We start from the raw sequence: 24,338 nt of genomic DNA on the forward strand, positions 1-24,338 counted from the left end.
AAAATTTTATGGTCATTTTAATAAACTTACTTTTCAACCCAGTGTTGTATTACGTAGTTTAAAAAGGTCCAGTGCCTTCTGCTTTCAGAAGTTAATTTGAGGCTTTTGACACTTCTGCTTTATGGCTGACATTAATTTCATATGAGTATATTTCTCAGATATTTCAACTCTTAGGAAAAAGCTTTATTCCAGAATATATAACTTCATCCTCTACAGAAGAATTAACTCTCATTTTGATTTAGTTAGGAGACCTTGGTTTATTCCTCATACCCAGGGGTATTTCATGTTTACGAATATTTCATTTCCTGTTTGTGTTGCCAGCATGCTTCATTTATGACACTGGCAGTTTGTTGGTTTAACTTTTACTCCCTCTGTTGGCTTTCAGAGATGTAACATTCTTTTGGTACTGGTGTTAGGAATAACGTTTATATGCTTATTTTAATTTAAAAATTAGTCATGATGCAGATATACTTATGAAATAGGCTACACCTGGGATTGTTTTATTCATTCATTTATTTTTTAAGAGAGGCGAAGGGAGGGAGAAAGAGGGAAACATTGATTGGGTGCCTCTTGCGTGTGTCCCAACTGGGCATCAAACCAGTGATCTTCCGAAGCGTGGGACAGTGCCCAGCTGAGCCATACCAGTCAGGGCAGGATTGTTTTTAATTAATAAGTGTTTCTAGTGGCTATGAATGTTTTGGTTTTCATGAACATGTGAAGGAAACTTCATCCAAATGCCTGTTTTATCAGCATCTGAGAAGAGGGACATGAAAAGCAAAACACAGGTATATAGAAAATTTGTGTTAAATACTAAGCAAAAAGTAGGCTTGGCATGTTAGATTAATAAAAGGATTTTTCAGATATTTTCTATTTACTGCCTACTATATATTTAACTATCAAGTAACTTGGAGTGAAGTGATGGAGATGTCTTGTTTCACTTGAGTAGCATACCATCAAGCTTAATATTTGTGTGTGTGTGACCTATGGAACATCATGATAATTGCCTTCTTTAACATCACGTATACAGGATGAGGTGTTTACTTGCTTTACATATTCTTAGCATCCTCTTAAAAACTATCAGCTAGTGAAGTTCACACTGTTTAGGTCATAGCTCTGTGGTTAAAGATTATGTCCTGTTTCTTCATCATGTTTAAGTGGAATTGTAGCACACACAGTGGGGTAGGGGTATTAGGTTCTAAAGTTAGCATATAAGGTGGAAAATGTGTGTAGGATGTTTTCTCTTAAACCCCTTATCTCATTCTTGGAATGGAGTGCACTAGGTCTTCTGGGTTTACAAAGTAGTTGATCCGTATTTAGTGGCTATTACTTATAAAATAAAACATGCTTAAACACTAGACTCATTCAGCATGATGAGAGGTCTTTGGGACCTGGGACGACTGAGGAAGCAGAAGAGTCAGGCCTTTCATCCTAATGCCCTCTAGAGCGACTCCTATTAAGAGGAATGACAGGTTTGATGTTTGTAATTACTTTGGTTGAGCATTGCAACTAGTTGAAGGTTTTTTCTTTAAACATAAGTGTATGTCTGATGCTATCCCACGGTAATTCCCCCCCTTGTCTGTCTTTGATGATTTGAGTGTAAAAGTAATCATTTTAGTTAACTTGTTTTCTAGACCAGTTTTTTAAGCATTCTTTTTCGTTTACATTAAAGTCAAAATGTACATAATAACTATATCAGAATTTTGAGGATCCTTTTTTTTTTTGTAAACCCATTAAATTAAGTTTTAAAGTTGAAAATCCTTGTTTGGTTGCTTGCTGGCCTTACAAGTTTAGCAACAGAGGATTAATATTGTGCCATTTTTGGTAGCTGTATGTGCTAGTATTTGGATAGTACCAAGTTCTTTGAATTTAACTCTTGATGAGTATATGAAAATACATCTCTTTTAAAGGCCTGTATGATAACTTTTGCTACCCACTTTGAAAGGTAGGCATGTTGTGTTATTTAATTTGCCATTTCTGTTTATTGATTTTGTGTGTTTTTGTCCAGGTTGCTTTCCTGTTGCATCTTTGACATAGTTTCCTAAACCCTGCTCCATGATTAACTCAAACGTCTGAAATGAAGATGGAGGAGGCAGTGGGAAAAGTCGAAGAACTCATTGAGTCTGAAGTCCCACCAAAAACATCCAAACAAGAGACAGCTAAGGAAGAAGATGGATCTGTAGAACTGGAATCTCAAGTTCAGAAAGATGGTGTAGTGGATTCTGCAGTTCTTTCTTCAATGCCCTGCTTGTTGATGGAACTGAGAAGGGACTCCTCTGAGTCTCAGTTAGCATCCACAGAGAGTGACAAGCCAACAGCTGGCCGGGTTTATGAGAGTGACTCCTCTAATCACTGCATGCTTTCCCCTTCCTCTAGTGGTCACCTGGCTGATTCAGATACGTTGTCTTCTGCAGAAGAGAATGAGCCCTCTCAGACAGAAACAACTGTAGAAGGAGACCCTTCTGGAGTGTCTGGTGCCACAGTTGGGCGCAAGTCTCGGCGGTCTCGATCTGAAAGTGAAACATCTACAATGGCTGCCAAGAAAAATCGGCAATCCAGTGATAAACAGAATGGCCGAGTTGCCAAGGTTAAAGGTCACCGGAGCCAAAAGCACAAGGAGAGAATCAGGCTACTGAGGCAGAAACGGGAGGCTGCTGCGCGTAAGAAATATAACCTGTTGCAGGACAGTAGTACCAGTGATAGTGACCTGACTTGTGACTCAAGCACGAGCTCATCAGATGATGATGAAGAGGTTTCAGGGAGCAGCAAGACAATCACTGCAGAGATACCAGGTAGAGGATGTTTTTTAAACTGACTGTAGAGCACCTGATGGCATTTCTCAGCTGTCAGGCTCAGTTAGATGAGTGACACTTGAAAAAATCCAGGAGACCTGCAGCTCTGTGTAAATTTGAAGACTGCAGTGTATTATGAGACATGGCCAATTCAAAAAACCTGTTCTGAGGTTTCCAGTGCACTTTAGCACATTAGCAAAAAAAAAAAAAAGAAAAAAGAAAAAAAATTAAATGGTTAACGATAGGGACAAGATTATTTTTAAGTAATGGAATTTCACATGGCTTTTTCTCTGTAACACATTACCTGCACTCCCATTATTGCCTTTTTAGTACTACTTAGATTTAATACTCACTGCTCAGCATTATTAGTAAGTACATTATCCTCAGGAATAGGCACCTTGCTTTATTATATAGCCACTGCACTTGAGCTTATGGTGTCCAAAATAACATGTCCTATCTTTTGTTGCAGTTTTCTGATAACTATTTCTCCCGAAACAGTAGTTTATGTGTTTTTTCTCATTCAGTGCATGATAAAGCTAGTTATCCTTATTGCACATTTTTCTATTCTAAGTTGTCACTTGCATTGAAAAGAATTTTATTTTATTTTTTTTTTGGCAAAATTTCCCCCTTATTCTCTGAAGCTTTAAAAAATTCGATTAATAGAAATCTGCTTGATCCAGCTCTCACTGGTATAAGGGACTAATTTATTACATGTTTGACATATCTGCTTTTTCCATATTAATACATCTGGTACTGTGCACTACAAAGGTAGTCTTAAGATTTCATAGTGAAAGAAAGATAAGGTCTGAATGCCTCTTAATTGGTGAAATCTCATTATTGAAGAGACTAACGATTAGGAACATTCTGTAAACTACATGGCACTTAATAGATCACAGCAGCATTGTTTATTACTACATTAAAGGGGGAAGTTTTGGTTTTCAAAGTTTTATGGGTGACTCTATATTCTAGTTTTCTGAAAGGTTTTTTTGTTTCTACACATGAAGACAACATATTGTTGATAAACAAAGACTATTTGAAGAACAAAATATTGGTTAATTAAACTTGTAGCTAACCAAACTTATAAACTCAATAACAAGAATGGTTAGTTTTAAAGCACTTTATAGGTCTTTAAATTATAATAAAAATCTCATCCATATGGTATGTTAAATAGAGTTTTACAGTAATTAGAAATGCTTACTGTTTTAATATCCACTGAATTCCTATGGTAGTTCCTTGTGTTAAAATTAATGGGGAGGGATTTGATTGAAGCTCATCAGTTGAATGCATGAGAGAAACAGACTTTGAGATTCTAAGGCAGATTCCAGGTATATTTCAGTTTTGCATTTGATATTTTTAGGAAAGCTTTTAATACTTCTAAAAATTGTTCATGCATTCTTATGTTCTGTTCTAATCTATTAATCAACATTATGCATCTCTTGATACAGTGCTTAAGTTCACTCACTAAACAAATTTCTGTGTAACCATCTCAGTACTTTGCCTGTTTATGGGAAGAGAGAAGAAGGTGGGTGAACAAAATTCTCTATGATGATAGACTCCATTGTAGAGGTAGCATGATAAATGTCTCCATAGGTACTCTCCCTGTTTGGCTTACACAGGTTAGGTGTTCTTTGTTCATATTTTTCAAATATCTTTGCTATTTGACTACCTTGACCAGTTTTTAAAACTAAAATGCCATTGGTTTCTTGTCTCTTCTGAGTTGTATACTAACAAAAACCTCAATAAATTATCTGGATCTATAATTTAGTTTCTGTTGTTCACACCATTTGGTTTGTGGCTTTTGAAAAAACATAAAATTTTCTAAGGTAATCATGGAGAATCAGACGGTAGGTCAGGTGCAGGGTTGCTGTGTATGACTGCTTGGGCTGTGCCCTGCAGTTTCAGTAGGTGCTGTTCCCAAAGACAGATATGAATGGTCTTTCTTAGAATTATGCAAAGCAGCGAAGATGGAACAGCCTACTTTTAAATATTAGGAAGTTCATTTCAACTGTCTGTATTTTTATCCCAGAAAAGTTGCGACATTGCATTTTTTATATAAAAATTTATACCTCAGTTTCCTGAGTCACATGACTGTGGAGAAAGGCGATACATTCAACCTCATAGCAAGGGCAATTGAAAAGTTGTATACGTTATAAAGCTGGGATAAATTAAGAAATGACTTGAGTGCAACAACGTGGACATTCAGGTGAACCTTAAACTGGATGTGCCTAACACAGTCTCTTGGATGTTGAAATTTGACTCCAGCTTTTTACACAGAATGGAAACCAAGAGGAAAAGTAAAAACTAAGATTTTTGCTATAAATCTTTCATCAAGGTAATCTATAATAATTTAATAATTCAGAAGATGCTTTACTTAGAAGCTTTTGTTTCACAGCAGCTTAAGTGTTGAAGGAATTATGCTAAATGTTCTCTTATGTCAAATAATTCAACAATTAATGTGTTTTTTTAAAGAGTGAAAATAAGTAATGATGCAGGCTTATATAATGTATGGTAATACTTAATGATTGAGTTTGATATCTGGGCAACAGGTGTTTATAAAGACTTTCCTTTAGTTCACAGTTAACAGGCAGTTTAGTGTGCACACTAGATTAAAGGTTTTTAAAATAAATTACTGATTTAAGAATCTGTTTGGAGGTATCATACCAAGATAATTCTGGCAGTTCTTTCACTTGGGGAATTTGGAGATGAGCAAAACTATAATATCTTGTAATGAATATTAATATAAGAATACTCTGTATGTGGTAGTCTTGAGTGTTCAAGGCTTTTATCAAATGTCTCATTTATCCTTATAACTGATCTTTTTATACTATTAATCACTTGGCAGTTTTACAAGTAGAACGATTTTCTCTGTAAAATCACTTTAAATTGAGACTAGATTTTGTAAAAGTGTGTGCAGGAAATTTTAATTTTAGTGAATATGAATAATGGACATCAGACTTCATTCAGTTCAGGAAATTCTCTGAACAGACTAACTTACGTGCATCAGTGTACAGGGATAGCGTGGAAAAGTTTTTTCAGTAACTGTTGTGTTTCATAACTGTTTACCCTAAGAGTAAAACCTTAGGGTCACTGCACCTTGTTTTGAACCTTTTTTGTTGTTCAGTAGTCACCATATAAATGCCTACTCAGATTGAGGTTCCAAAAATGTACCCACCTTGGTAGATGAGGGTCAGTTGTCTTGGCTGGTTTGCATTTAGGAAATCTAATTGGTCATTTTTGAGAATGTCAGGGAAGCTGTTGAGGACAGCCTCCTGAGATCACCTCAATTCTCAAACTGTAGCCAGGCTAGAACAGGTTAGCCCCATTGAAGCCAGGATCTCACATTATTCACCATACACATTTGTGCACTGAAATGCATTGTGATACTCTGTCATCTTACCTCACAGTTTTCTGAGGTAAAGAGTTAGGCTTGATCAATTAACTCTTGTTTGGAAATTTAAAAATAAAAATTTTGAAGTAGTAAATCCTTTGTAGAAATTATGAAAATAAAAAGTGAAGTAGAATTTTAAAATCATTCATAATCCTTCTTTTGTTAACATTGAGTATGTTGCTTGCAATAATATATAACAAAATTTATCATATTTATGTACTTCTATTTTGCTTTCCCTCTTAATTGCATTTTGAACATTTAACCAAAACACAGTATTCTCTCTGAAATGTATTAAAGTAATTTAGCTAGCTAAGAGAACTTCCCTAATGTTGGTTCTTTGGGCTGTTTTTAGTTTTTGCTGTTATTAAAAAGTATATAAACACTTCAAAGGTCTTGACACATACTGCCAAACTGCTTTTTAAGAATATATTGTTTATCCCATCTAGGAGCTTATGTGTTTGTTACATTACATTCTTGCTATTGAGTGTTTTTTAAAAATTGTTTTGCATTTCCTTGATCACTAGTGAAATTGAAAATTCATGTTTGGTGATTTGTATTCTTTGGGTAAACAGTCTATTCATGTTCTTTGCACATTCTCCTCATGCCACATTTGTTTTTATGATTTGTGAGGGTTCTTAACCTATTGGGAATTGTATTACTTGGAAAAAATTTAATACTAATTTAGGCAGTGGGGACTCATGGTAGAAGATAAGATCACAAACTCACACTGGGAATACCATGACCTTTTTCCTAGATTGAATATGAAGTGGCTAAAAGCCCCACATCCCCACTGTAAGCCTTTTATAATCTGGTTGTACTTTAGTAGCTGTTTAGGAAAAATCACTAATACGTTGGTAACAAACACTGAGATGGAGTAATCAGATGGTAACTGCCTATTTTCAGCTTAGTAAATGCAAACGAGGCAGGAAAAATCCATGTGGTTTTCAATCTGGCTATATATTAGAATGACTTGGGGAGCACTAAAAACGGGGTGCCCAGGCCCCACTCTAAGCCAGTTAAGTCAGAATCTCTGGGTCTGACTCAGGTATCAGCATTTCGCCCACCCCCCAGCTTTTCTGCAATATAATCAACATATATAACTTTATGTAAGTTTAAGTGTGTAACATGAATATTTGATAAATATATTGTGAAATGACTATCACAGCAAGGTCATTTAAACTATCACTTCACATAGTTAACAGTTTGTGTATTGAGAACTTTTAAGATCTGCTCTCAGAGCACCTTTCAGATATACAAGACAGTAAATACTGTTAATTATCACCATGCTATATATTACATCCCTAGAACTTACTGTCTTATAATTGGAAGTTTATACCCGATCACCTTCATTACCCCCTTCCCCCAACCACCAATCTGCTCTATTTCTACGAGTTTAGTTTTTAAAAATTCCACATAGAAGTGAAATTATACAGTATTTGTCTTTTTCTGACTTATTTCACTTAGTGTAAAGGCATCAGCATTTTTCAAGTTCCCCCATTGATGATAGTCAGCAGCCAGGGCTGAGAACTCAGTTGAGCAGTGATATTTTAAGTCATAGCTAAAGCATCACTTGTGAAGCTGGTAGTATGGTTCAGGTAAGTTTTGTTACTGCTAATGGGTATCAAATTCTGAACAGCGGAATCTAGTTTTAAAAAATCTTATTAGTTATAAAGACCACAGCATAGCTCAGTATTAGTTAACAAGCATAAACCCTTTTACTGCATTTAAGTGATAATTTTAAAAGCATGCATGATTTAAATGTGGTTTCTCTATGCTACAGTGTCTGGATAATGTTACCTTAAAGTTCGAATCTTTGATGTCTTACTGCTGGCTATCCTTTGGCAGTCTCTAAATGTTAAAGCACTAAAGTACTATTTTTGGCCTGCTTTCCCTACCTTATTTCCTAAAGTGAGTGCCTGTATTAACTTTTATATACAAAAGCATAAGCTTAGCTTTCAATATAATTCTTTTTCTCAAAGTAGGATATATCTTAGTATTAATAAAAGAACATGTGTGTTTAAGGTGTGAATATGGTCCTTGGGTTTTTTTGTTTTTTTGTTTTTGAATAGGCTTTATTTTTTAGAGCAGTTTTAGGTTCATAGCAAAATTGAGCAGATGGTACAAAGATTTCACATATACTTCTGCCTCCAGACATGCACAGCCTCCCCCACTATCAGCTTCCCTTACCAGAGTCCAGCATTTGTTGCAATTAATGAACTTACATTGATGTCATTGTCACTTAAAGTCTGTAGTTTACATTAGGGAGTACTCTTGGTGTTGTACATTCAGTGAGTTTTGACAAATGTGTAATTGATCTCTTTTTTTTTAAGATCTGGAAATATCAGTGTTTATTCCTGGTAGTCATTTTTATGAGCCTCTCTCTTATCCAACATAAGTATTTAAGTAATGCCAGAATCTGTAACAAAACTGAGGTAGCTATCTGATTTCCTGTCCTATACAGTTAAGTTTACCCAGCTTTTCAAGTGGGAATAAACAGCTTAAAGAAAGCTTAATCTTTAAATTCTCTGTAGTCTTTCCATAAGCTAAATATACTACCCTCTGGTGAAAGGTATGTTTTTCTTGAGAAAGTTTATGTATAAACAAGATTTTTTTTTTTTTTTAAATTTGAAGAAAGGAGATGGAGTAATAAAGGGAAAAGGAAATAAAATGAAGTTAACTGGGAAGGTTGGTAACAAACTTCATGAAATTTTTATTTGCTAGGTAGAATGGGGCTAAAAATTTGTCCCATAGCTTTTTAGGCATTGAAGAGAGGTGGCATGATGGATTAAACAGTTCTCATTGTCTAAGAGAAACACTTAATACCAAGAACTGGGGTGCTGGCTGGGTAGCTCAGTTGGTTAGAGCATTGTCCCAGTCCGCCAAGGTTGAGAGTTTGGTACTTGGTCAGGGCATGTACAGGAATCAACCAGTGAATGTGTAACTAGGTGGAACAACACATCAATGTTTCTCTTCTCAATTAAAAAAAACACTGAGAACTGGTAAATTTTTCTTTTGCATCTTCATAAAAAGCCACTGTGAGATAAAGTGAACCGTATTCCCACAGAACATTTGATAGGGCTGTTCTTTATAAGACTTCATGATACAGGTAGATGGTATAAGGCCATGACTGGTTGATTCCATCAACCATTCATTTATTCAGCAAATATATGTGCAGCACTGGGAATGCAATTGTGAATGTAAATAAGGTCCCTGCCCTCACTGAACTTAATTTTTTTTTTCGAGGAGACACAATAAATGAATTTATCATGCTATCAGGCAGGAATATATCCTATGGATAATAAAGCAGGCTATAAGAGATAAAGATTGACTAGAAATGGGATGGAAAAGCCATTTTAGATAGTGTAGTTAAGTGGTCTGAAGAGGTAACATTTCTGATAGCTCCCTGAAGAAATGAAGAGTTCAGTATAGGGTTTTTTTGGTTGGTTGGTTGGTTTTTAGAGACCCAAATCAAAGAGGATCTGGCCTAGTTCAAGAATGAAACAGTATACGTAAAGGAGAATATCCTAAATTGAAATCCTTGAAATCACTATTCTACTAGATATTATTACACTATGCACATGTTTGGGAAGTGATGCATCATGTGGAAACGGGTTTTTTTTTTTGCTGTAAGACAACTCAGCCATTGGTGGGGAGGATATGATTTGTAGCATACCCCAAACCTAACCACAAAACCTTTCTTTCTTTCTTTTTTTTTTTTTTTTGAGGCATACCTGTATCACCTTGCACAGACTAGAGTTTGTAAAAACCTGGCTCAGAAATATACATGGATTATATATATCCTTTATGTGGTTTTCCATAAGCAATTTTATAAACTTAAAACAAGAGCATTCGATAAGACTGTCAGCTGAGAATTATTGTATACTGATTGATTACAGGCCAGCTACCAAAACAACTTTTGGAATTTTAAAGTCAAAGCAATAAAAATATTCAAGGATCTAGTGGTTCTCAACCAAGGCTGTACATTCAAATTACTTGGAGAGCTTAAAACAAAACAAAGGAAAACCAACTACAATGCCTTGGAGCCCTTCTAGGTTTTGGTATTTGTTAAAACACTCCTAGTTTTCATGTGTTTAGCCACTGTTGAAAACCACAGTTACTGATTAATACTAGTTGTATAGTTACAGAATATGTGTTCCTAGATAAATATATTGAAGCTATGAAAAATGGTAGTGTTATTTTTCTTGGAATTACTTTTGTTTGGTTAATTAAGTGCTGTTTTTCAATGCTCTATTTATTTAAAGAGTTTATTTATTTTTAGAGAGGGGGCAGTTAGGAAGAGAGAGAGAGAGAGAGAGAGAGAGAGAGAGAGAGAGAGAGAGAGAGAGAGAGAGAAACATCGAAGTGTGAGAGAGACATTGACTGGTTGCCTCTCTCATGCCCCCAACTGGGGATTTGGCCTTCAATTTAGGCATTTGCCCTTCAATTTAGGCATTTGCCCTGACTGGGAATCGAACTTGGGGCAACCTTTTGGTTCTCAGGTTGGCACTCAGTACACTCAGCCACACCAGCCAGGGCATCAATACTCTATATGGCTATTTTTGGTAATGCTTATGCTGTTTTCCTGAATAAGTGTGTCTTACTAAAAATGCAGTTTTCTGGATTAATGATGTTTTATCAAATGGCCTCAATGTTTTTAAAGCTGATTTCAGTCGTGCTGGGGGATCTGAAGGAGCACCCAGGGAAATTCCAGGATTACTTGACAGGGGTTCTGTGTGTAATAGGAACTGTATAGGCAGTGTCCTTGAAGAGACCATGAGCTGTTTTTCCACGATGCAGAGGCAGACAGAGAAGTTCCGCATGTCGATGGAAAGTTAACTCACCTTGACACTGGTGAAGAGAACAACAAGCTGCTTCTGGAACCCAGGGAACTTAAAATGCGTCTAGTTGGCCAAAGCATTTCCCCTGTCACTCCATCAGGTACTTACATGCAGATGCCTGGCTCCCAAGAACTGCCACAGCAGCCCTTTGGTTCTTCTGTGACTTTCCCAAATGTTGACAGTACATTAGAATTCCTGAAGACTTGTAACAGTTTTTCAATTAACTTTGCTAAAAATGGGACTGTTTAAGAACAACCTTTGAATCTATCACAAAATTAATTGTGCTATCTGTTTTTTGGATTATGTAAACATATGCTTTTGCCCATTGTAAGTTTCTTTTGATGATGTGTTAAAGTTATGAGTAAACATTTTTTTTTTAATTAGATACGCAAAACAAAGGAAAACAGTTTGACAAATATGGTTGGAACATAGAACCATATTTATATGATAATAACAATGGTCCTCATTTTATGCTTTTTTATGCCAAAAATATAAATAAGATATAAAATAGGGAATCTTAGTGAATACAAATAGGTAAGTGGTTAATTCCTCTTAGCATTTATTTTTTACACTGTTGACTTGCCTCTGATTCCAGTGTGAGAATCATGTAATTAATTTCATTCTGAAGATTATGAATGAATATACTACACGAATGTTTTTATATCATTTTTCCATGTATCATTTAATGAACTAGTTTCTAGTCTTTAATGAATTATAATATTAAGTAGCATTTTATGCAGGAAGAATGAATTAATATTAGAGCAAATATATACCCTGTACCTACTGTGCAAGATAATGCAGGGAAAGCAGATTAGACTGGCATTTGGTATCATGCATGAGAAAAATAGTATTTTCCATTGCTCCATAGATGAATTTTTATCTTGAGTTTTAACTTAAAGCTCAGTGCCTGAGGCAGTAGTCTGGCAGACACCATCTAGGGGAATTGGTACCCTAATGTAAAGAGTACCCTATAGAGGAGATTGATTGACATGGTCACGCTGTTAAGGGTATACATTGAGTTTTAAGTTACTAGTGACTGAGTATATTAGCTAATGTACTACCAATTTAATATTCTCAATCTATGAACTGAAAATAAATGGCCTTTGGCATGTTAAAGGGCCCATGGAGTGTGTCAGAAGGGAGAAAATATCACAGGATTCAGAGTCTTGCAACATGATATCTTGTTTGTATGTGTAGTTTAGGATTGGGAAATACTGCTATTTTATCTTTTGTGCATTGCTGGGAATATTGTGAGAAACAGCTAAAATAGGATGAATTTTTTCAATAGGAGTGTGTTACTTTGCTAATGCTGGTTTTTTTTTTTTAATTGTGTTTTCTACTGGATTTATTTATAATACAATTTTATTAGTCTTTCCCTTCAGATTTATAACAATCATTCCTCAGTATGAAAAAAGGTTTTTAAAAAAGATTTCTTTTAGACAGGGGAAGGGAGGGAGAAAGAAGAGAAATATCAATGTGTGGTTACCTCTTGCGCGCTCCCTACTGGGTACCTGGCCTGCAACCCAGGCATGTGCCCTGACTGGGAATCGAACCAGGAACATTTTGGTTTGCAGGCTGGTGCTCAGTCCACTGAGCCACATCACCTAGGGCTGTAAAGGGGTAATTATCTTAAAATTTTATGAAGTTGCAACTTCGGAAAAATATAATTCTGTGTTTTATAAGAGGGAGGATAGGTAATATTTGGAGTTTCGTGTAGAAACAATTAAGACTTAATTTATCAGTAACTTAGAAAAATGGTCACCACTTTTTTATTCAGTTGTAATTCACATATTTGCAACTCGTAAATTCGCTGTAATAGACCGAGCCCATTTTTTTCTTTTCCTAGCTTTGAACTGAAGAATAACTGTGATTTGATGTTTTCTTTTTAGAACTTGATATATGAGAATTGGGAGTTAAGTTTGGGGAAGACTTGTTAATGTGTTCAGTTCATCTAAGAATATATGTATGAATTGATGAAAAGGACTAGAGGTTTCTTCTCTATGGTGTAATGACTGTCAGATTTCCTTTATGTAAAATTTGACAGAGCCCTGACCTGTGTGGCTCAGTTGGTTGGGTGTTTCCTATGAAGTGAAAAGTTGCTGTTTCATTCCCAGTCAGAGTACATACATGGGTTGTAGGTTCGATCCCCAGGCTCTGATTGACGTTTCTTTCTATCTCTTCCTCCCTCTCCCTTTTTCTAAAAATAAGTAAATAAAACCTTAAAAAAAATAAAATTTGACAAATACGGGTAAGGTTTGGACACCAGTGCAACCTAAAGTAAACTTCTTAGTATATTGAGTCCTTGCACAACATGTTAGTTTGAATTTTCACCCTAAAATACATGAGTTTATTATAACGGATTTTTCTCTGAAATGATAGTGCAACGCTTGTAAACTACTTCAGTTAATATACTTAAAAAATTTTTTTATATCAGTGGGAAGAGCTTGTTGGTTTTGGATGACTGACTATATTTTAACTAATTTCATAACCTTTACTTAAAGTTGAGATGTTTTCAGGGAAGTTTGTTCTGTCTTCAACTTTTTCCTGGGGTCACAGATTTTATTAGACATGGAGTTTTAGACAAAAGAAAATATTTAATTTCCTCGTGTTAACATGACTATTTTTTCTGTTCGTGTGTAAACTGCTTCAAGCACTTAACAGGTTTCTTTTTTGTTTTATGATTTAATAGTTGATGTATTAAGCATGTTCTGAAATACTTTTTTATTTTTAAAATAGGAAATATGAATTCATTTTTAAAGAATAACATATAGACAAATTATTCCTAGTATTGACTGAGTTATTAGATAAGAGGTCTAGAGGTTTTTTTTTTTTCTCTCATTAAGATAAAAGTGAAAAATTACAATGGAATGGAATGTCAAAGGTTATATTTTCTTTGAGATGGAATTGACAAAACATTTTAAGATGTACAACATGATGATTCAGTATTTGTGTATATTGCAGATTTATCAGAGTCTAATTAACATCCATCATACAGAGTCACAGAATTTTTTTGTGTGGTGAGAACTTTTAACATTTCCTCTTTTAGCAGGGTTCAAATATACAATACAGTATTGTTAACTGTAGTCACCATGCTGTACATTACATCCCCACGACTTATGTTATAACTGGAAGTTTATACCATTTGACTCCCTTCACTTGTGTACCTCACTCCCACCCACCCCTCTCTCTCTCACCCTACCTCCTGCCTGCTGCCCCTTGCCTCTGGCAACCACTAATCTATGAACTTGGTTTTGGTTTTAATTTATTAGGTTCCACATATAAGTGAGATCATACGGTATTTGTGTTTGTCCCTCTTAGCATAATGCCCTCAAGGTTCATCCATGTTGTTACAAATGGCAAGAATTCATTCTTTTTTATGGCTAAATATATTTGATTGTGTGTGTGTGTGTGTGTGTGTGTGTGTGTGTGTGTGTGTGTGTGTGTGTGTGTGTAGCACTGCATTTTATTTATCCATTGATCCATTGATAGATAATGTTATTTTCACATCTTGGCTATTGTAAATAATGCTTCAGTGAACATGAGGGTGCATATATATCTTTTCTAGTTCGTGCTTTTGTTTTCTTGGGATCTATACCCAGAAGTGGAATTTCTGGGTCAAATGGTGGTAGTCTATTTTTAATTTTTTTGAGGAACCTCCATACTGTTTCCATGGTTGCTGCACCAATTTACATTCCCATCAGCTGTACACAAGGGTTTACACATAGGTTTTGGTAATTGATATTCAAGGTAAGAATAACATTTTGAGTATTTAGAAGATGTTAAACACTAATTTTGGGAAACCTACATAAATTATATTTGGGTACATAAAAAATACATAAAAAATATTTGGATAAATATTTTGTGGAAAGAGGTTTTTGTAAAAAGAAGTGGAACACTAGAATACATTGATTTACATAGAATATATGCCAAAATGTTAAAATTTATTTTAAAGTACAATTTAATAGTTTTTGGTTTAGAGAGTTTAACCTTAAGAACAATGTAGCAGAAACATATATCCAAATTTTATTTTGGTTTTCAGTTTCTCATAGGGTCTTGAAAATGTGTTGCTGTCTTTAATGAGTATTATTTTGAAAAACAATGTTTTTATGAGTTGTGTTTTAAAATAAGTACACCTCTTCCAGATTGCACAGTTTAAAAATTCCTCTTTCAAAAATACTTGTTCTATAATAATACAGAAACATAAGGACATTTAAAGAAGCATCAAGTATTTGCAGTAGTTTTTTTAATACTTTTTGTTTGTTTTTTGTTTTGTTTTTTCACATGACTGTTGCTGGGCATTGCTGAATTCTCTTTCACTGAGACAAAGTCTGTATCCCTAGGATTATAAGTACTTACTAATACGGAGGTGGGAATTACTTTTGCATTGTGTGGGGGCATTTTGAAAAATGTTTATTTTATTTTTTTTAATCCTCACCTGAGGATATACTTATTGATTTTTGTGGGGAGGGGGGGGAGAGAGAGGGAGAGAGAGAGAGAGAGAGAGAGAGAGAGAGAGAGAGAGAGAGAGAGAGAGAGAGAGAGAGAAACAGCAGTTGGTTGCATCTTGTATGCTCACCAACTGGGGATTGAACCCCCCACCTATATATGTGCCCTGACCAGGGATCAAACTCACAACACAGGACAATGATGCTTCAACTAACTGAGCCACCCATTCCAGGGCATGACATTTTTATGTAGGCATTGTTTTATAAGTGCCTAGTGGTCTTCCCTTAATTTCTCTTTATTTCCTTAATTTTTCTGGAATTTTAAGAAGGGTAAGTAATGATCCTGTTTGGACTCTGTTGTAGTCTTATAAAGGGCTAATGCTGAAAGAAACTTCTTTCAACCTATAACATTAATCTAGACATGGTTGAAATGCTGTTTTTTTAAGAATAAAATCTCGTATCTGGATTATTTCATTTCTCTTAATAAGTACATACAGAATTTAGTTGCTGGTATTTAGAAAAAGGCATTATTTCCTCACTTAAATGTAAATGTGTTTTCTGATAATCTGTCTGCAGACTTTTTGCCTAATTTGTACTAATTCAGCATTCTAGAACAATAGAAACCTAATCATTTTAAGAGATTTCAAGCTGCAGCTTAGAATGATCTGGTTGTTTGAGCCACTTATTAGATAATAATAATGCTCTTAATTATACTGATGCGTATTAGTGTGCATTATTAAAATTGAGTGTAATATAAGCACAAATGAAATTTTAATTTAGAACATAACAGTGAAATTAAAATCTTAAGATTTAATATTTTGCATGAAGTGTTTTTTTGTTTGTTTCTTTGTTTTTCCACTTAGAAGTAGAATAAAGGATTCTGTCATTTTGGGGCTCCAAGAGAAAAGCCTGTGTTTTTAGTTTTCAATTCAGAGGCTGAGCCTAGTCACAGGTGTGTGTGCGTGTGGACCTCCTTCAAATCCTCTAATAATTAATTCTGTATTTTTATTAACATTATAGTTGACAAGTTGCTAGAAACAGAACTATGTAGTAACTACATGGATTTTAATGGATTCAGGTCATTAATAGACTATTCATTCATGGCTGCTTAAATGTAAGAAAAAAATGTCCACAGATAAACCTAGTTAGGATGATTAAATTGGTGGGGGAAAATGTCATTTTATCTTTTTCTCTTAAAAATTGTCAGTGAAGGGTTTGGATCTCTTCTGTTTGTTTCAGTAGCAGACTGAGTAAAAGAATACACAAGAATTTATTTTGCTTCATTGCTTTTGTCATTCCCTACTGGTATATAGATTTAACAGCAAGGGTCTTTGAATATAGGTATATCTCAATTGACATAAATTTGTATGCAAACCAGCAATGAAATTTCAGAAATGAAATCATTTAAATCTCATTAATGAAAGAAATGCTATAGTAATCCTTTTGTTGAGCAAAGAAAGCATCCAAAATTGTTATTACTGATAATTTTTAAAAAACTATCCACTGATTTTGCCTAATGGTATAGTTACTTGAAAGTTACAGGAAAGATGGTATCAACAGGGATGTCCAATCTGCAGCCCGTGAGCTACTTATGGCTCAGGATGGCTATGAATGTGGCCCAACACAAAATCGTAAATTTTCTTTAAACATTTTTTTTTTATTGACTACATGTCGCAGTGTATTTAATATGTGGCCCAAGGCAGCTCTTCGTCCAGAGTGGCCGAGAGACACCAAAAGGTTGGATACCCCTGGCACAGGCTTTGTGTTATCCTCATTTCTTTAGAATAACAAATTATAGGCAAGTTATCTTCGAGAAGGTGACCTTTTAAGTAATTGTATCTGTTATATTTTGTTTAGCTTGTATTGATTTCCTTCTCTCCTGTTTGTATTATTTAAATGGTACAGTGAGAGCACAATGAAAAAGATTTTGTGGAATACAACATGGCAGAAAATTGCATCAAAGTTTAACAGAAATTTATTAAAATTTATTAAATTTGTTACATAAAAATTTTTTTCAAAGAAAAATTCTTTTCAAAATCCTCTCCAAAAATGGGGTATATACCGTCAATCATTGTATAGGTACAAAAACTGTGTTTTAAGTATCTAGAATAGTTTATGAATTGTAAACAGCATGAATAAGTTTCAAGTTTCTATGCATACTTCTAATTTTTTCTATTACTGTTTTTAATTCCTCTGAGCTTTAAGAAAGTTAGTAGGGATTGAAACCAAATTTTAGTGTACTACTATTGAGTTGATCTTTTCATGATATATTAAATTATCACAACATAGGATAGAATACATCCGAAAGAAAGAAGGAATAATCCACGAGGAGGTGTTTTACTTGGTAACAATAATATAATATTCATGTTATATATTCATATTAAAATATATAACATTTCATATTATAACTATTTTTGAAGAATGTTATTAAATTACTTTGATTTTTATTTTATTGCATTTTCTTTATATCCTTTATTTAACTTTGCATTTGAAGTATAACAGCTAACCTAGATAAATAAAAATTTTAAAAAGGAAATGTTTCTTTTTACTCTGTTGGGGACAGTGTTGTTATTTTTAGCAATTTCCTACAATTTAATTCACATTAGGTGTTCTGAATTAAGAGCAGCTTTTCCATAATGAAATGGATGGTATCAGTTTGTTGTTAGTATAACTAATGATAGATTTTTCATGTTCCTGGGATAATTTTAGTTTTTCTGGTAATTGGTATTTTGAAAAGGAAAATAACAATACCAATGTTAACATTAAAGGTCAAGGTTCTTTTCCTTTATATGTCCTATAGGTTTTCCTATTAAAAATTGAAGAATATTTGGAAAAAAAAATTTACACTACTTTGTGGAGTAATCAAAATGCTAGAATGGATGAATCTTTAGCAGAGTACAACAAACATTTGGATATGGCTAAAGTCATATTTAATTTTGATGTTTTTCCTTCATGTATGTAGTGCATATATTTTAGTTTTGTTCTCTATAAATCTGAACCCTTAAAGTAGCAAGTCATGGAGCTCTCCCTTGAAATATAAAGATGAATGGAAAGATGGTGACCTCTTCCAGTGCCCTGTTTTCTGTATTTATAGGTCCTCTTGAATATCAATATAAATTACCTGTTGTATTTTGAATAACCTCTTGATTCAGTTTTCCCATGTATGTGGTAATGGTGAAGGGTTAAATTTAAATTGTTTTTATTTCTTGTTATCAACTTTTTAACTACTGTGATAATCTTAAATATTTGCTTTTACGTTTTCTTTGATTATTTCAATATTAACTCTTCATCAGTGTCATAGGTAACTTTTGTGAGTGGGCAAAAACAGACATATCCTTAAAATTTTAATTTTTGCCTTGGAAACACTATTAACATCTAAATTTCTAGTGATGGAGATGAGTATGATGGGAAAAATACAAATTAGACATTGATTGTTTTATTTTAAAAATGACTTAAATTTTTGATTAATTATAGTAAAAATACAGCATAGGTATTCTCATAAGTAGTCTTATTTGCAAATATAAATTTTCATCTTGGAAATATTTTGGTGTGTAATGAAAAAGCTGTTTTTTTCTTGAATAGGTCCTCTAAAAATGCAGATTCCTCTCTGCAACTCTTGAGGTTGTTCTTTTTTTCCTCAATTCCTTCTGCCCACACCTCATTCAGCTGCTGCTCGTCCCCTTACTTGGCCATATACACAGTCCTCATCCTTAGATGCTTGGCTAGGTTAAGTGCTAAGAACTCTTCTTTTCAGGTGTAACTTTTTTTTTGAATCTCACTAGTTTCTGGATTGAGGCTGAGTTTAATTTCCATCCCCTCCCCCTTCCCTTGATGTGGTAGATAATTACACTGGGCCTAGGTCCTCTAATGACTGGGGTGACAAAGCCTGTATGGCATCTTTGGCAGCAACAAGGTCGATACTTCCTCTCCTAGTGAGGGGTTTTGGAAGATTGGCTGTAGTAGGGTGGAGAGAAGGAATTTTGTCTGGGCTTTATTGTATGCTGCTATAGCCATAGAAATAGGAGGTGAAGTGGAAAACCATGTATTGGTTCATTACCCCACCTTTCTTTTGGACTTAGCAATAGAGAAATGAGGAAGAGTAATGTTTTGCTTCTTTCCTTCTCTCTCCCCCTTCTCCCCTCCCTCTCTCTTTTGACAGTAAGCGCACTTCACCTCTTCCTTCCCTCCTTTGATCATACCCCATAGACATTAATACTCATTAGTAGCCTGTCTAGCTATAGTATCACCCCAACATTTCAACATAGCTCCAGATTGTCTCTAAGGTGTAAGTTAACTGCAAATAAATAAATAAATAAATAAATAAATAAATAAAAATTCACATTTCTAGGTACCCAGGGGATACGAGAGAAATTCCATTTTCCTAGGTCTAATCAGACTTCATCCAGGGATAACACTTGGGCTAGTGGAAGGGTTCTCTGTAGGCAAGGATGATGCTAAATATGAAGTAATTCAAAATAATCTCTATTTGGCTTTGAAACACTTTTACATGAATACATCAAAGCTGATGTTTCACTTGAAACAAAAATAGGAAAGCCACATTTGTGATGATCTCATTAATTCCAGCAAATCATTTCCTTAACAGGTTGGGTTAATCTATGGCTAATATAAGGTAACAGCTCAGGCAGAGAAGTTTTCTCAGGGCTTTCTTGCATGAATGCCACGTATAGCAGAGTTTACATATTAAGATTAGCAAACAAATAATGAAGCAGGACAGGTGCTAATTATAATGGAAAGGTGGGTGCAAGGACCTGATATTTGAATTCCTGTTGTGTTTTGTGTTGTATCTTCTTTAACCCTCACCATAACCCTGTTAAGACACTGAGTCATACAACTAAGAAGAAGTAGGCAGGACTTCAACCTCTCTGTTACCAAAAATCTGTGTACTTCCTATACAGTCTAATTCTGTATATTCCTCATTCCTTCAACAGGGAGAACAACTGTAATCTATTCTGGTTCCAACTAACTAGGATACAAATTTCATATCTGTAAAATGAGAGTGGTAAATTATGTAATTACCTTGTATAGTTTCAGAATTCTGTGCTTTTGACTGTCAGATTTGAAAAGAGGGATTTGTCAGGAATAAATGTAAATAAAGGATTTTAGGTTTTGTTTTGCTTTGGTTTTTGTTTTTGTGATTCAAATTGTTTCCATGAGATTAAGAAGATAACATATTCGAAAGAAAACGAATTCACAAAATGAAACATTGGATGGCAATAATGCAGAAGGTTTAAGCTGGGAAAACAGGAAACCTCACTGTGTCAGGATTGTGATGCATTTTGGTATTTAAAAAGTTAGAACCTATTTTTAGGCTAGTAAGTCAGTGAGAGGGTACAAACCTATTTCTAGCATAAAAAGGATGAATTAATGTTCTTAAATAAAAAAGTAGCCAGTGGATATCTCAACCTTTATTTTTGCCTTGTAATGAACAGCAAAATTTCAAAATATTCCAGTCAGGAGGAAAAATAGGACTTGGATTAGCCACACACCGGTGAGTTCTTAATTGTGTTAAATTTACCTTTATAGAGAGATGCTTTTAATTGTAGAAAAACTAGTGAGTTCATTATTATATATTTCTGTTTTAAGATTGTGACAGAGATCAGAGTTAGCAGATAGGAGAACGTGTAGTTTGAATAACATGGAATGTGCTTGCGTTAGTGACAGTTTTAAACTGGAAATGTTTCTATGTGTAAACATTACTTGAAGTGACTAATTGGATGTTTCTGAAAGTCAAAATCTTAGTATCAGCGCTACTGTTTTAACAGCATTGTGGCATAATCAAGTGAGAGGAAGGAGAGTATCTCCATGTTTATTCTCTCCTGTAATAAGTTGATGAGTCATTGGAAGCATAGATTGCTGCTTCCGATATTAATGGGTGAGTTTTCCTACCTCCTCCTCAGTGGTTTGATGTTTATTTTTTTTTCTTCAAGAGATTCTTCTTTTAAAAGGCAGATAATACCACTATAGGATCTTAATTCAGGCATGCAGTAAGAGTCACGTTTTAAAAGAATACTACAGATTATCACCATTAGTTACTCACTCAGTGGTTCAAAGTCCAAAACCCTAGTGCTAAGTGCATTAAACATATCTTAGTGAATCTTGGTTTGCTAATGATAAGTATAAGATGACCTTGGAACACATCCTTAATTTTGTATTTTTGTTGAAAGACAAAGCTGGAAAGGCAACTAATCCTTTATTAAAATTTGTATAGTATTGACTTGTCATCATTTGACTATCCTGGAAATCAAAAAGTGACAGTGATAATCATTTGTTTTAACTGTTAAGTATAATTAAAATATGAAAATATTACTGTCTTTGTTTATGATGAATACTAAATTTAAGCTAAGCTATAAGGTGTGCTGTTTGGAAATATGGAAGATGCAAGAATGAAGCCAGATAACAAGTTTATGCTTGTATTTCCTACTGATGAAGACTTTCAGACAAGTTTTTTCCATGGGTAGGTGATAATCACCCTGCATGTACATATACACTTAATACTTTTTTGCATGATTATACATGTAGGAGTGGTACAATTTTGACTTGACTGTTGACCTGTTGCCTCAATTTGGTGATTGTAGTGGGGAATGTGGGACAAGTGGTTGTGAATGGTATTAGTGATGTAAATTTTAAAATAAATCACTAAATTTTTGTAAACAACACTTAAAAAATAAAGCCCTTTAAAAAATAGCACATTTGGTCAAATAGTCAATATTGTACTTGACCTTCATATCTTCTGCACTCAAATTTGGACATCACATAGTAGTATCTTTATTCCATAATAATCATTTTGAACTCTGACGAGAACTCCATAAATGATACAGCTGTCTTTTTTAGAAAAGAAAAACCTCAACATGAGCCAATTTTTTTTTTTTTTTCCTGTTTGAACTAAAATCCTTTGCCAACTGATACTGAGGTCACACTGTTGAATTTTATGAACTTGATTTACCCTTTTGGGGGAGTTAGAAATTATTTTAAAGTCAACAAATTTTATGATCGTCAGAATTTCATATTGTGACATGTCTGTTCTTTATATAGTGGCACCTAACAACTCATTTGCCTTTATGTTTGGTCTTTTGTTTTGTTTTTAAAATGTTGCTACATAAACCTATGGCTTGGGAACTTAGTTTTAAGGGATAAATACCCCAAGTGTGTTCCATGTTTTGTTCAGTGACAATTTACACAATGGATGTTTATATTAAAAATTTAATCTTTCATTGTGTTTTAGATAAGGATTGATTGGCATATGTATTCTTTTATAGTCAAAGTCTCATAAAAAAGGTGTGTTTAATGTTAATTTGTTGGATGATATTAAAAAATCTTTATGGAAATAATTTGCCTGCACTTCATAAATAGTTGTTGGGAGGAGAAACAGCATTCTGTCGTTTCTGCTTTCTTCTAAATTGGAGGTAGTAGTAAGGAATGTGTTTCATACTCAAATGAAAACTTTTACTTTTTGCTCTTATATTAGAAAAAGGGTAACATTAGCATTTTAAAGCATGTATCTATTCTATAAGCATGCATCTTGAGTTATTTTAGCATGAATCTCTTAAAGTGTAATTACTTTGGAACTCAGCTGCCTTTCTTTAGATAGGGTGATTTGGAAGTAGACGAGATCTCTTATATTTCCAGTAAGAACTTTCATATATTCCTCTAAAATAACCCATAAGATTGTATATCATTTCCTTGGGGTGTGAGCTGGTTGTCTTTCTCAGGAAAAAGAAAATGTAAGTGTCCCCGCACAAGACATCCAAAGCAAAATCCTGAAGATGGATGTTGTATTGTCTTTTTGTAGAATGTTATAAAATGTACATCGCTTATACTATAAAAGGGCTTCCCTGGAAATAAATAAATCAGTCAAGTAAAGCTCTTAGTGTTAGTTAACCTTATTTCTTTAAAAGTAGGAAAATATATACTTGATTTTCTTCTCTGCATCTGCTGGGGAGTTTCAGTATTAGCTAATAAGAGGAAGAACTAAATTCATTCTCTTAAAAATATAAACTGAAGTTTAAGAGTTAGCATCATTTTTTTTCCTTTAAAAATCAGTTTATCTGTGGAGTCTTCCCTTTTTTCTTAAACATTTGCTCTTTAAGAGTAAGATGTCGATTCTGTGTAACGTTGTTCAATATAGTCTTGTCTTCTGTTCTTCATAACACTCCTTTTCCTCCTTTCCAAATGTGTCCCTCATCTTTGTAAGCTTGGGTTTTCTTTTCCACTTTCACATCATGTACAAAATATTAGAGGTATAAAGTGCAGCTTTCCTGCAGCTAGAGTAATAAAGACATGACATTTAGAGGGCTCTTAGTTTTAGAGGTATTTTTCACCCCACAAGTTAGATACAAGTATACATTTTCTTTCCTCCCTAGATGGACCTCCAGTTGTAGCTCATTATGATATGTCTGACACCAGCTCTGACCCAGAAGTGGTAAATGTGGACACTTTAATGGCGGCTGCAGTAGTTCAAGAGCACAGTAATTCTGTAGGAGGCCAGGACACAGGAGGTACCTGGAGGACCAGCGGGCTTCTAGAGGAGCTGAATGCGGAGGCAGGTTGGTCTCCCTCCCCTTCCCCTTCTCTAATAATGTAATGTGCATGTGTCCTGGCAGCTGTGTTCCTTATAGTGGGCCCTGCTGAGGTGAGCAGGCTAACTAGAGGCATCTGACATCATGTGATTGTGACCATCCAGGGTGCCATTTATAACTAACTGGAAAGGGGATTTGGGTAACGTCATTTATTTTTCCTACTCAGGAGGAAGCAAAAACAATACATAAGACATTAATTGTAGGCATAGGTAGATCTTAGTATGCATATTTCTTGGGTTAAAAATACCTGACATGTAAAAACCACCCAGATGACCTACTCT

At 34.5% G+C, this 24,338-nt stretch overlaps 1 protein-coding gene across 3 annotated transcripts in view; it reads left to right on the forward strand.

Moving 5' to 3' along the window:
* The window catches only part of ARK2N (arkadia (RNF111) N-terminal like PKA signaling regulator 2N), a 69,905-nt gene that overhangs the window by 22,246 nt on the left and 23,321 nt on the right, over positions 1-24,338 (forward strand). For 2 of the 3 annotated variants that reach the window (XM_054583591.1, XM_054583592.1), the window contains exons 2-3: positions 2,006-2,789; positions 23,842-24,024. In XM_054583591.1, the coding sequence (XP_054439566.1) occupies positions 2,075-2,789; positions 23,842-24,024 (898 nt within the window). In that variant the 5' untranslated portion in view covers positions 2,006-2,074. The remainder of the gene's footprint in view (positions 1-2,005; positions 2,790-23,841; positions 24,025-24,338) is intronic. The other variant, XM_054583593.1, reaches the window with a different exon arrangement.

The sequence above is a fragment of the Pteronotus mesoamericanus genome, unplaced genomic scaffold (assembly GCF_021234165.1).
Source record: "Pteronotus mesoamericanus isolate MK-2021 breed Mesoamerican mustached bat unplaced genomic scaffold, CSHL_Meso_final contig_74, whole genome shotgun sequence".
In the NCBI taxonomy this organism is placed as follows: Eukaryota; Metazoa; Chordata; class Mammalia; order Chiroptera; family Mormoopidae; genus Pteronotus; species Pteronotus mesoamericanus.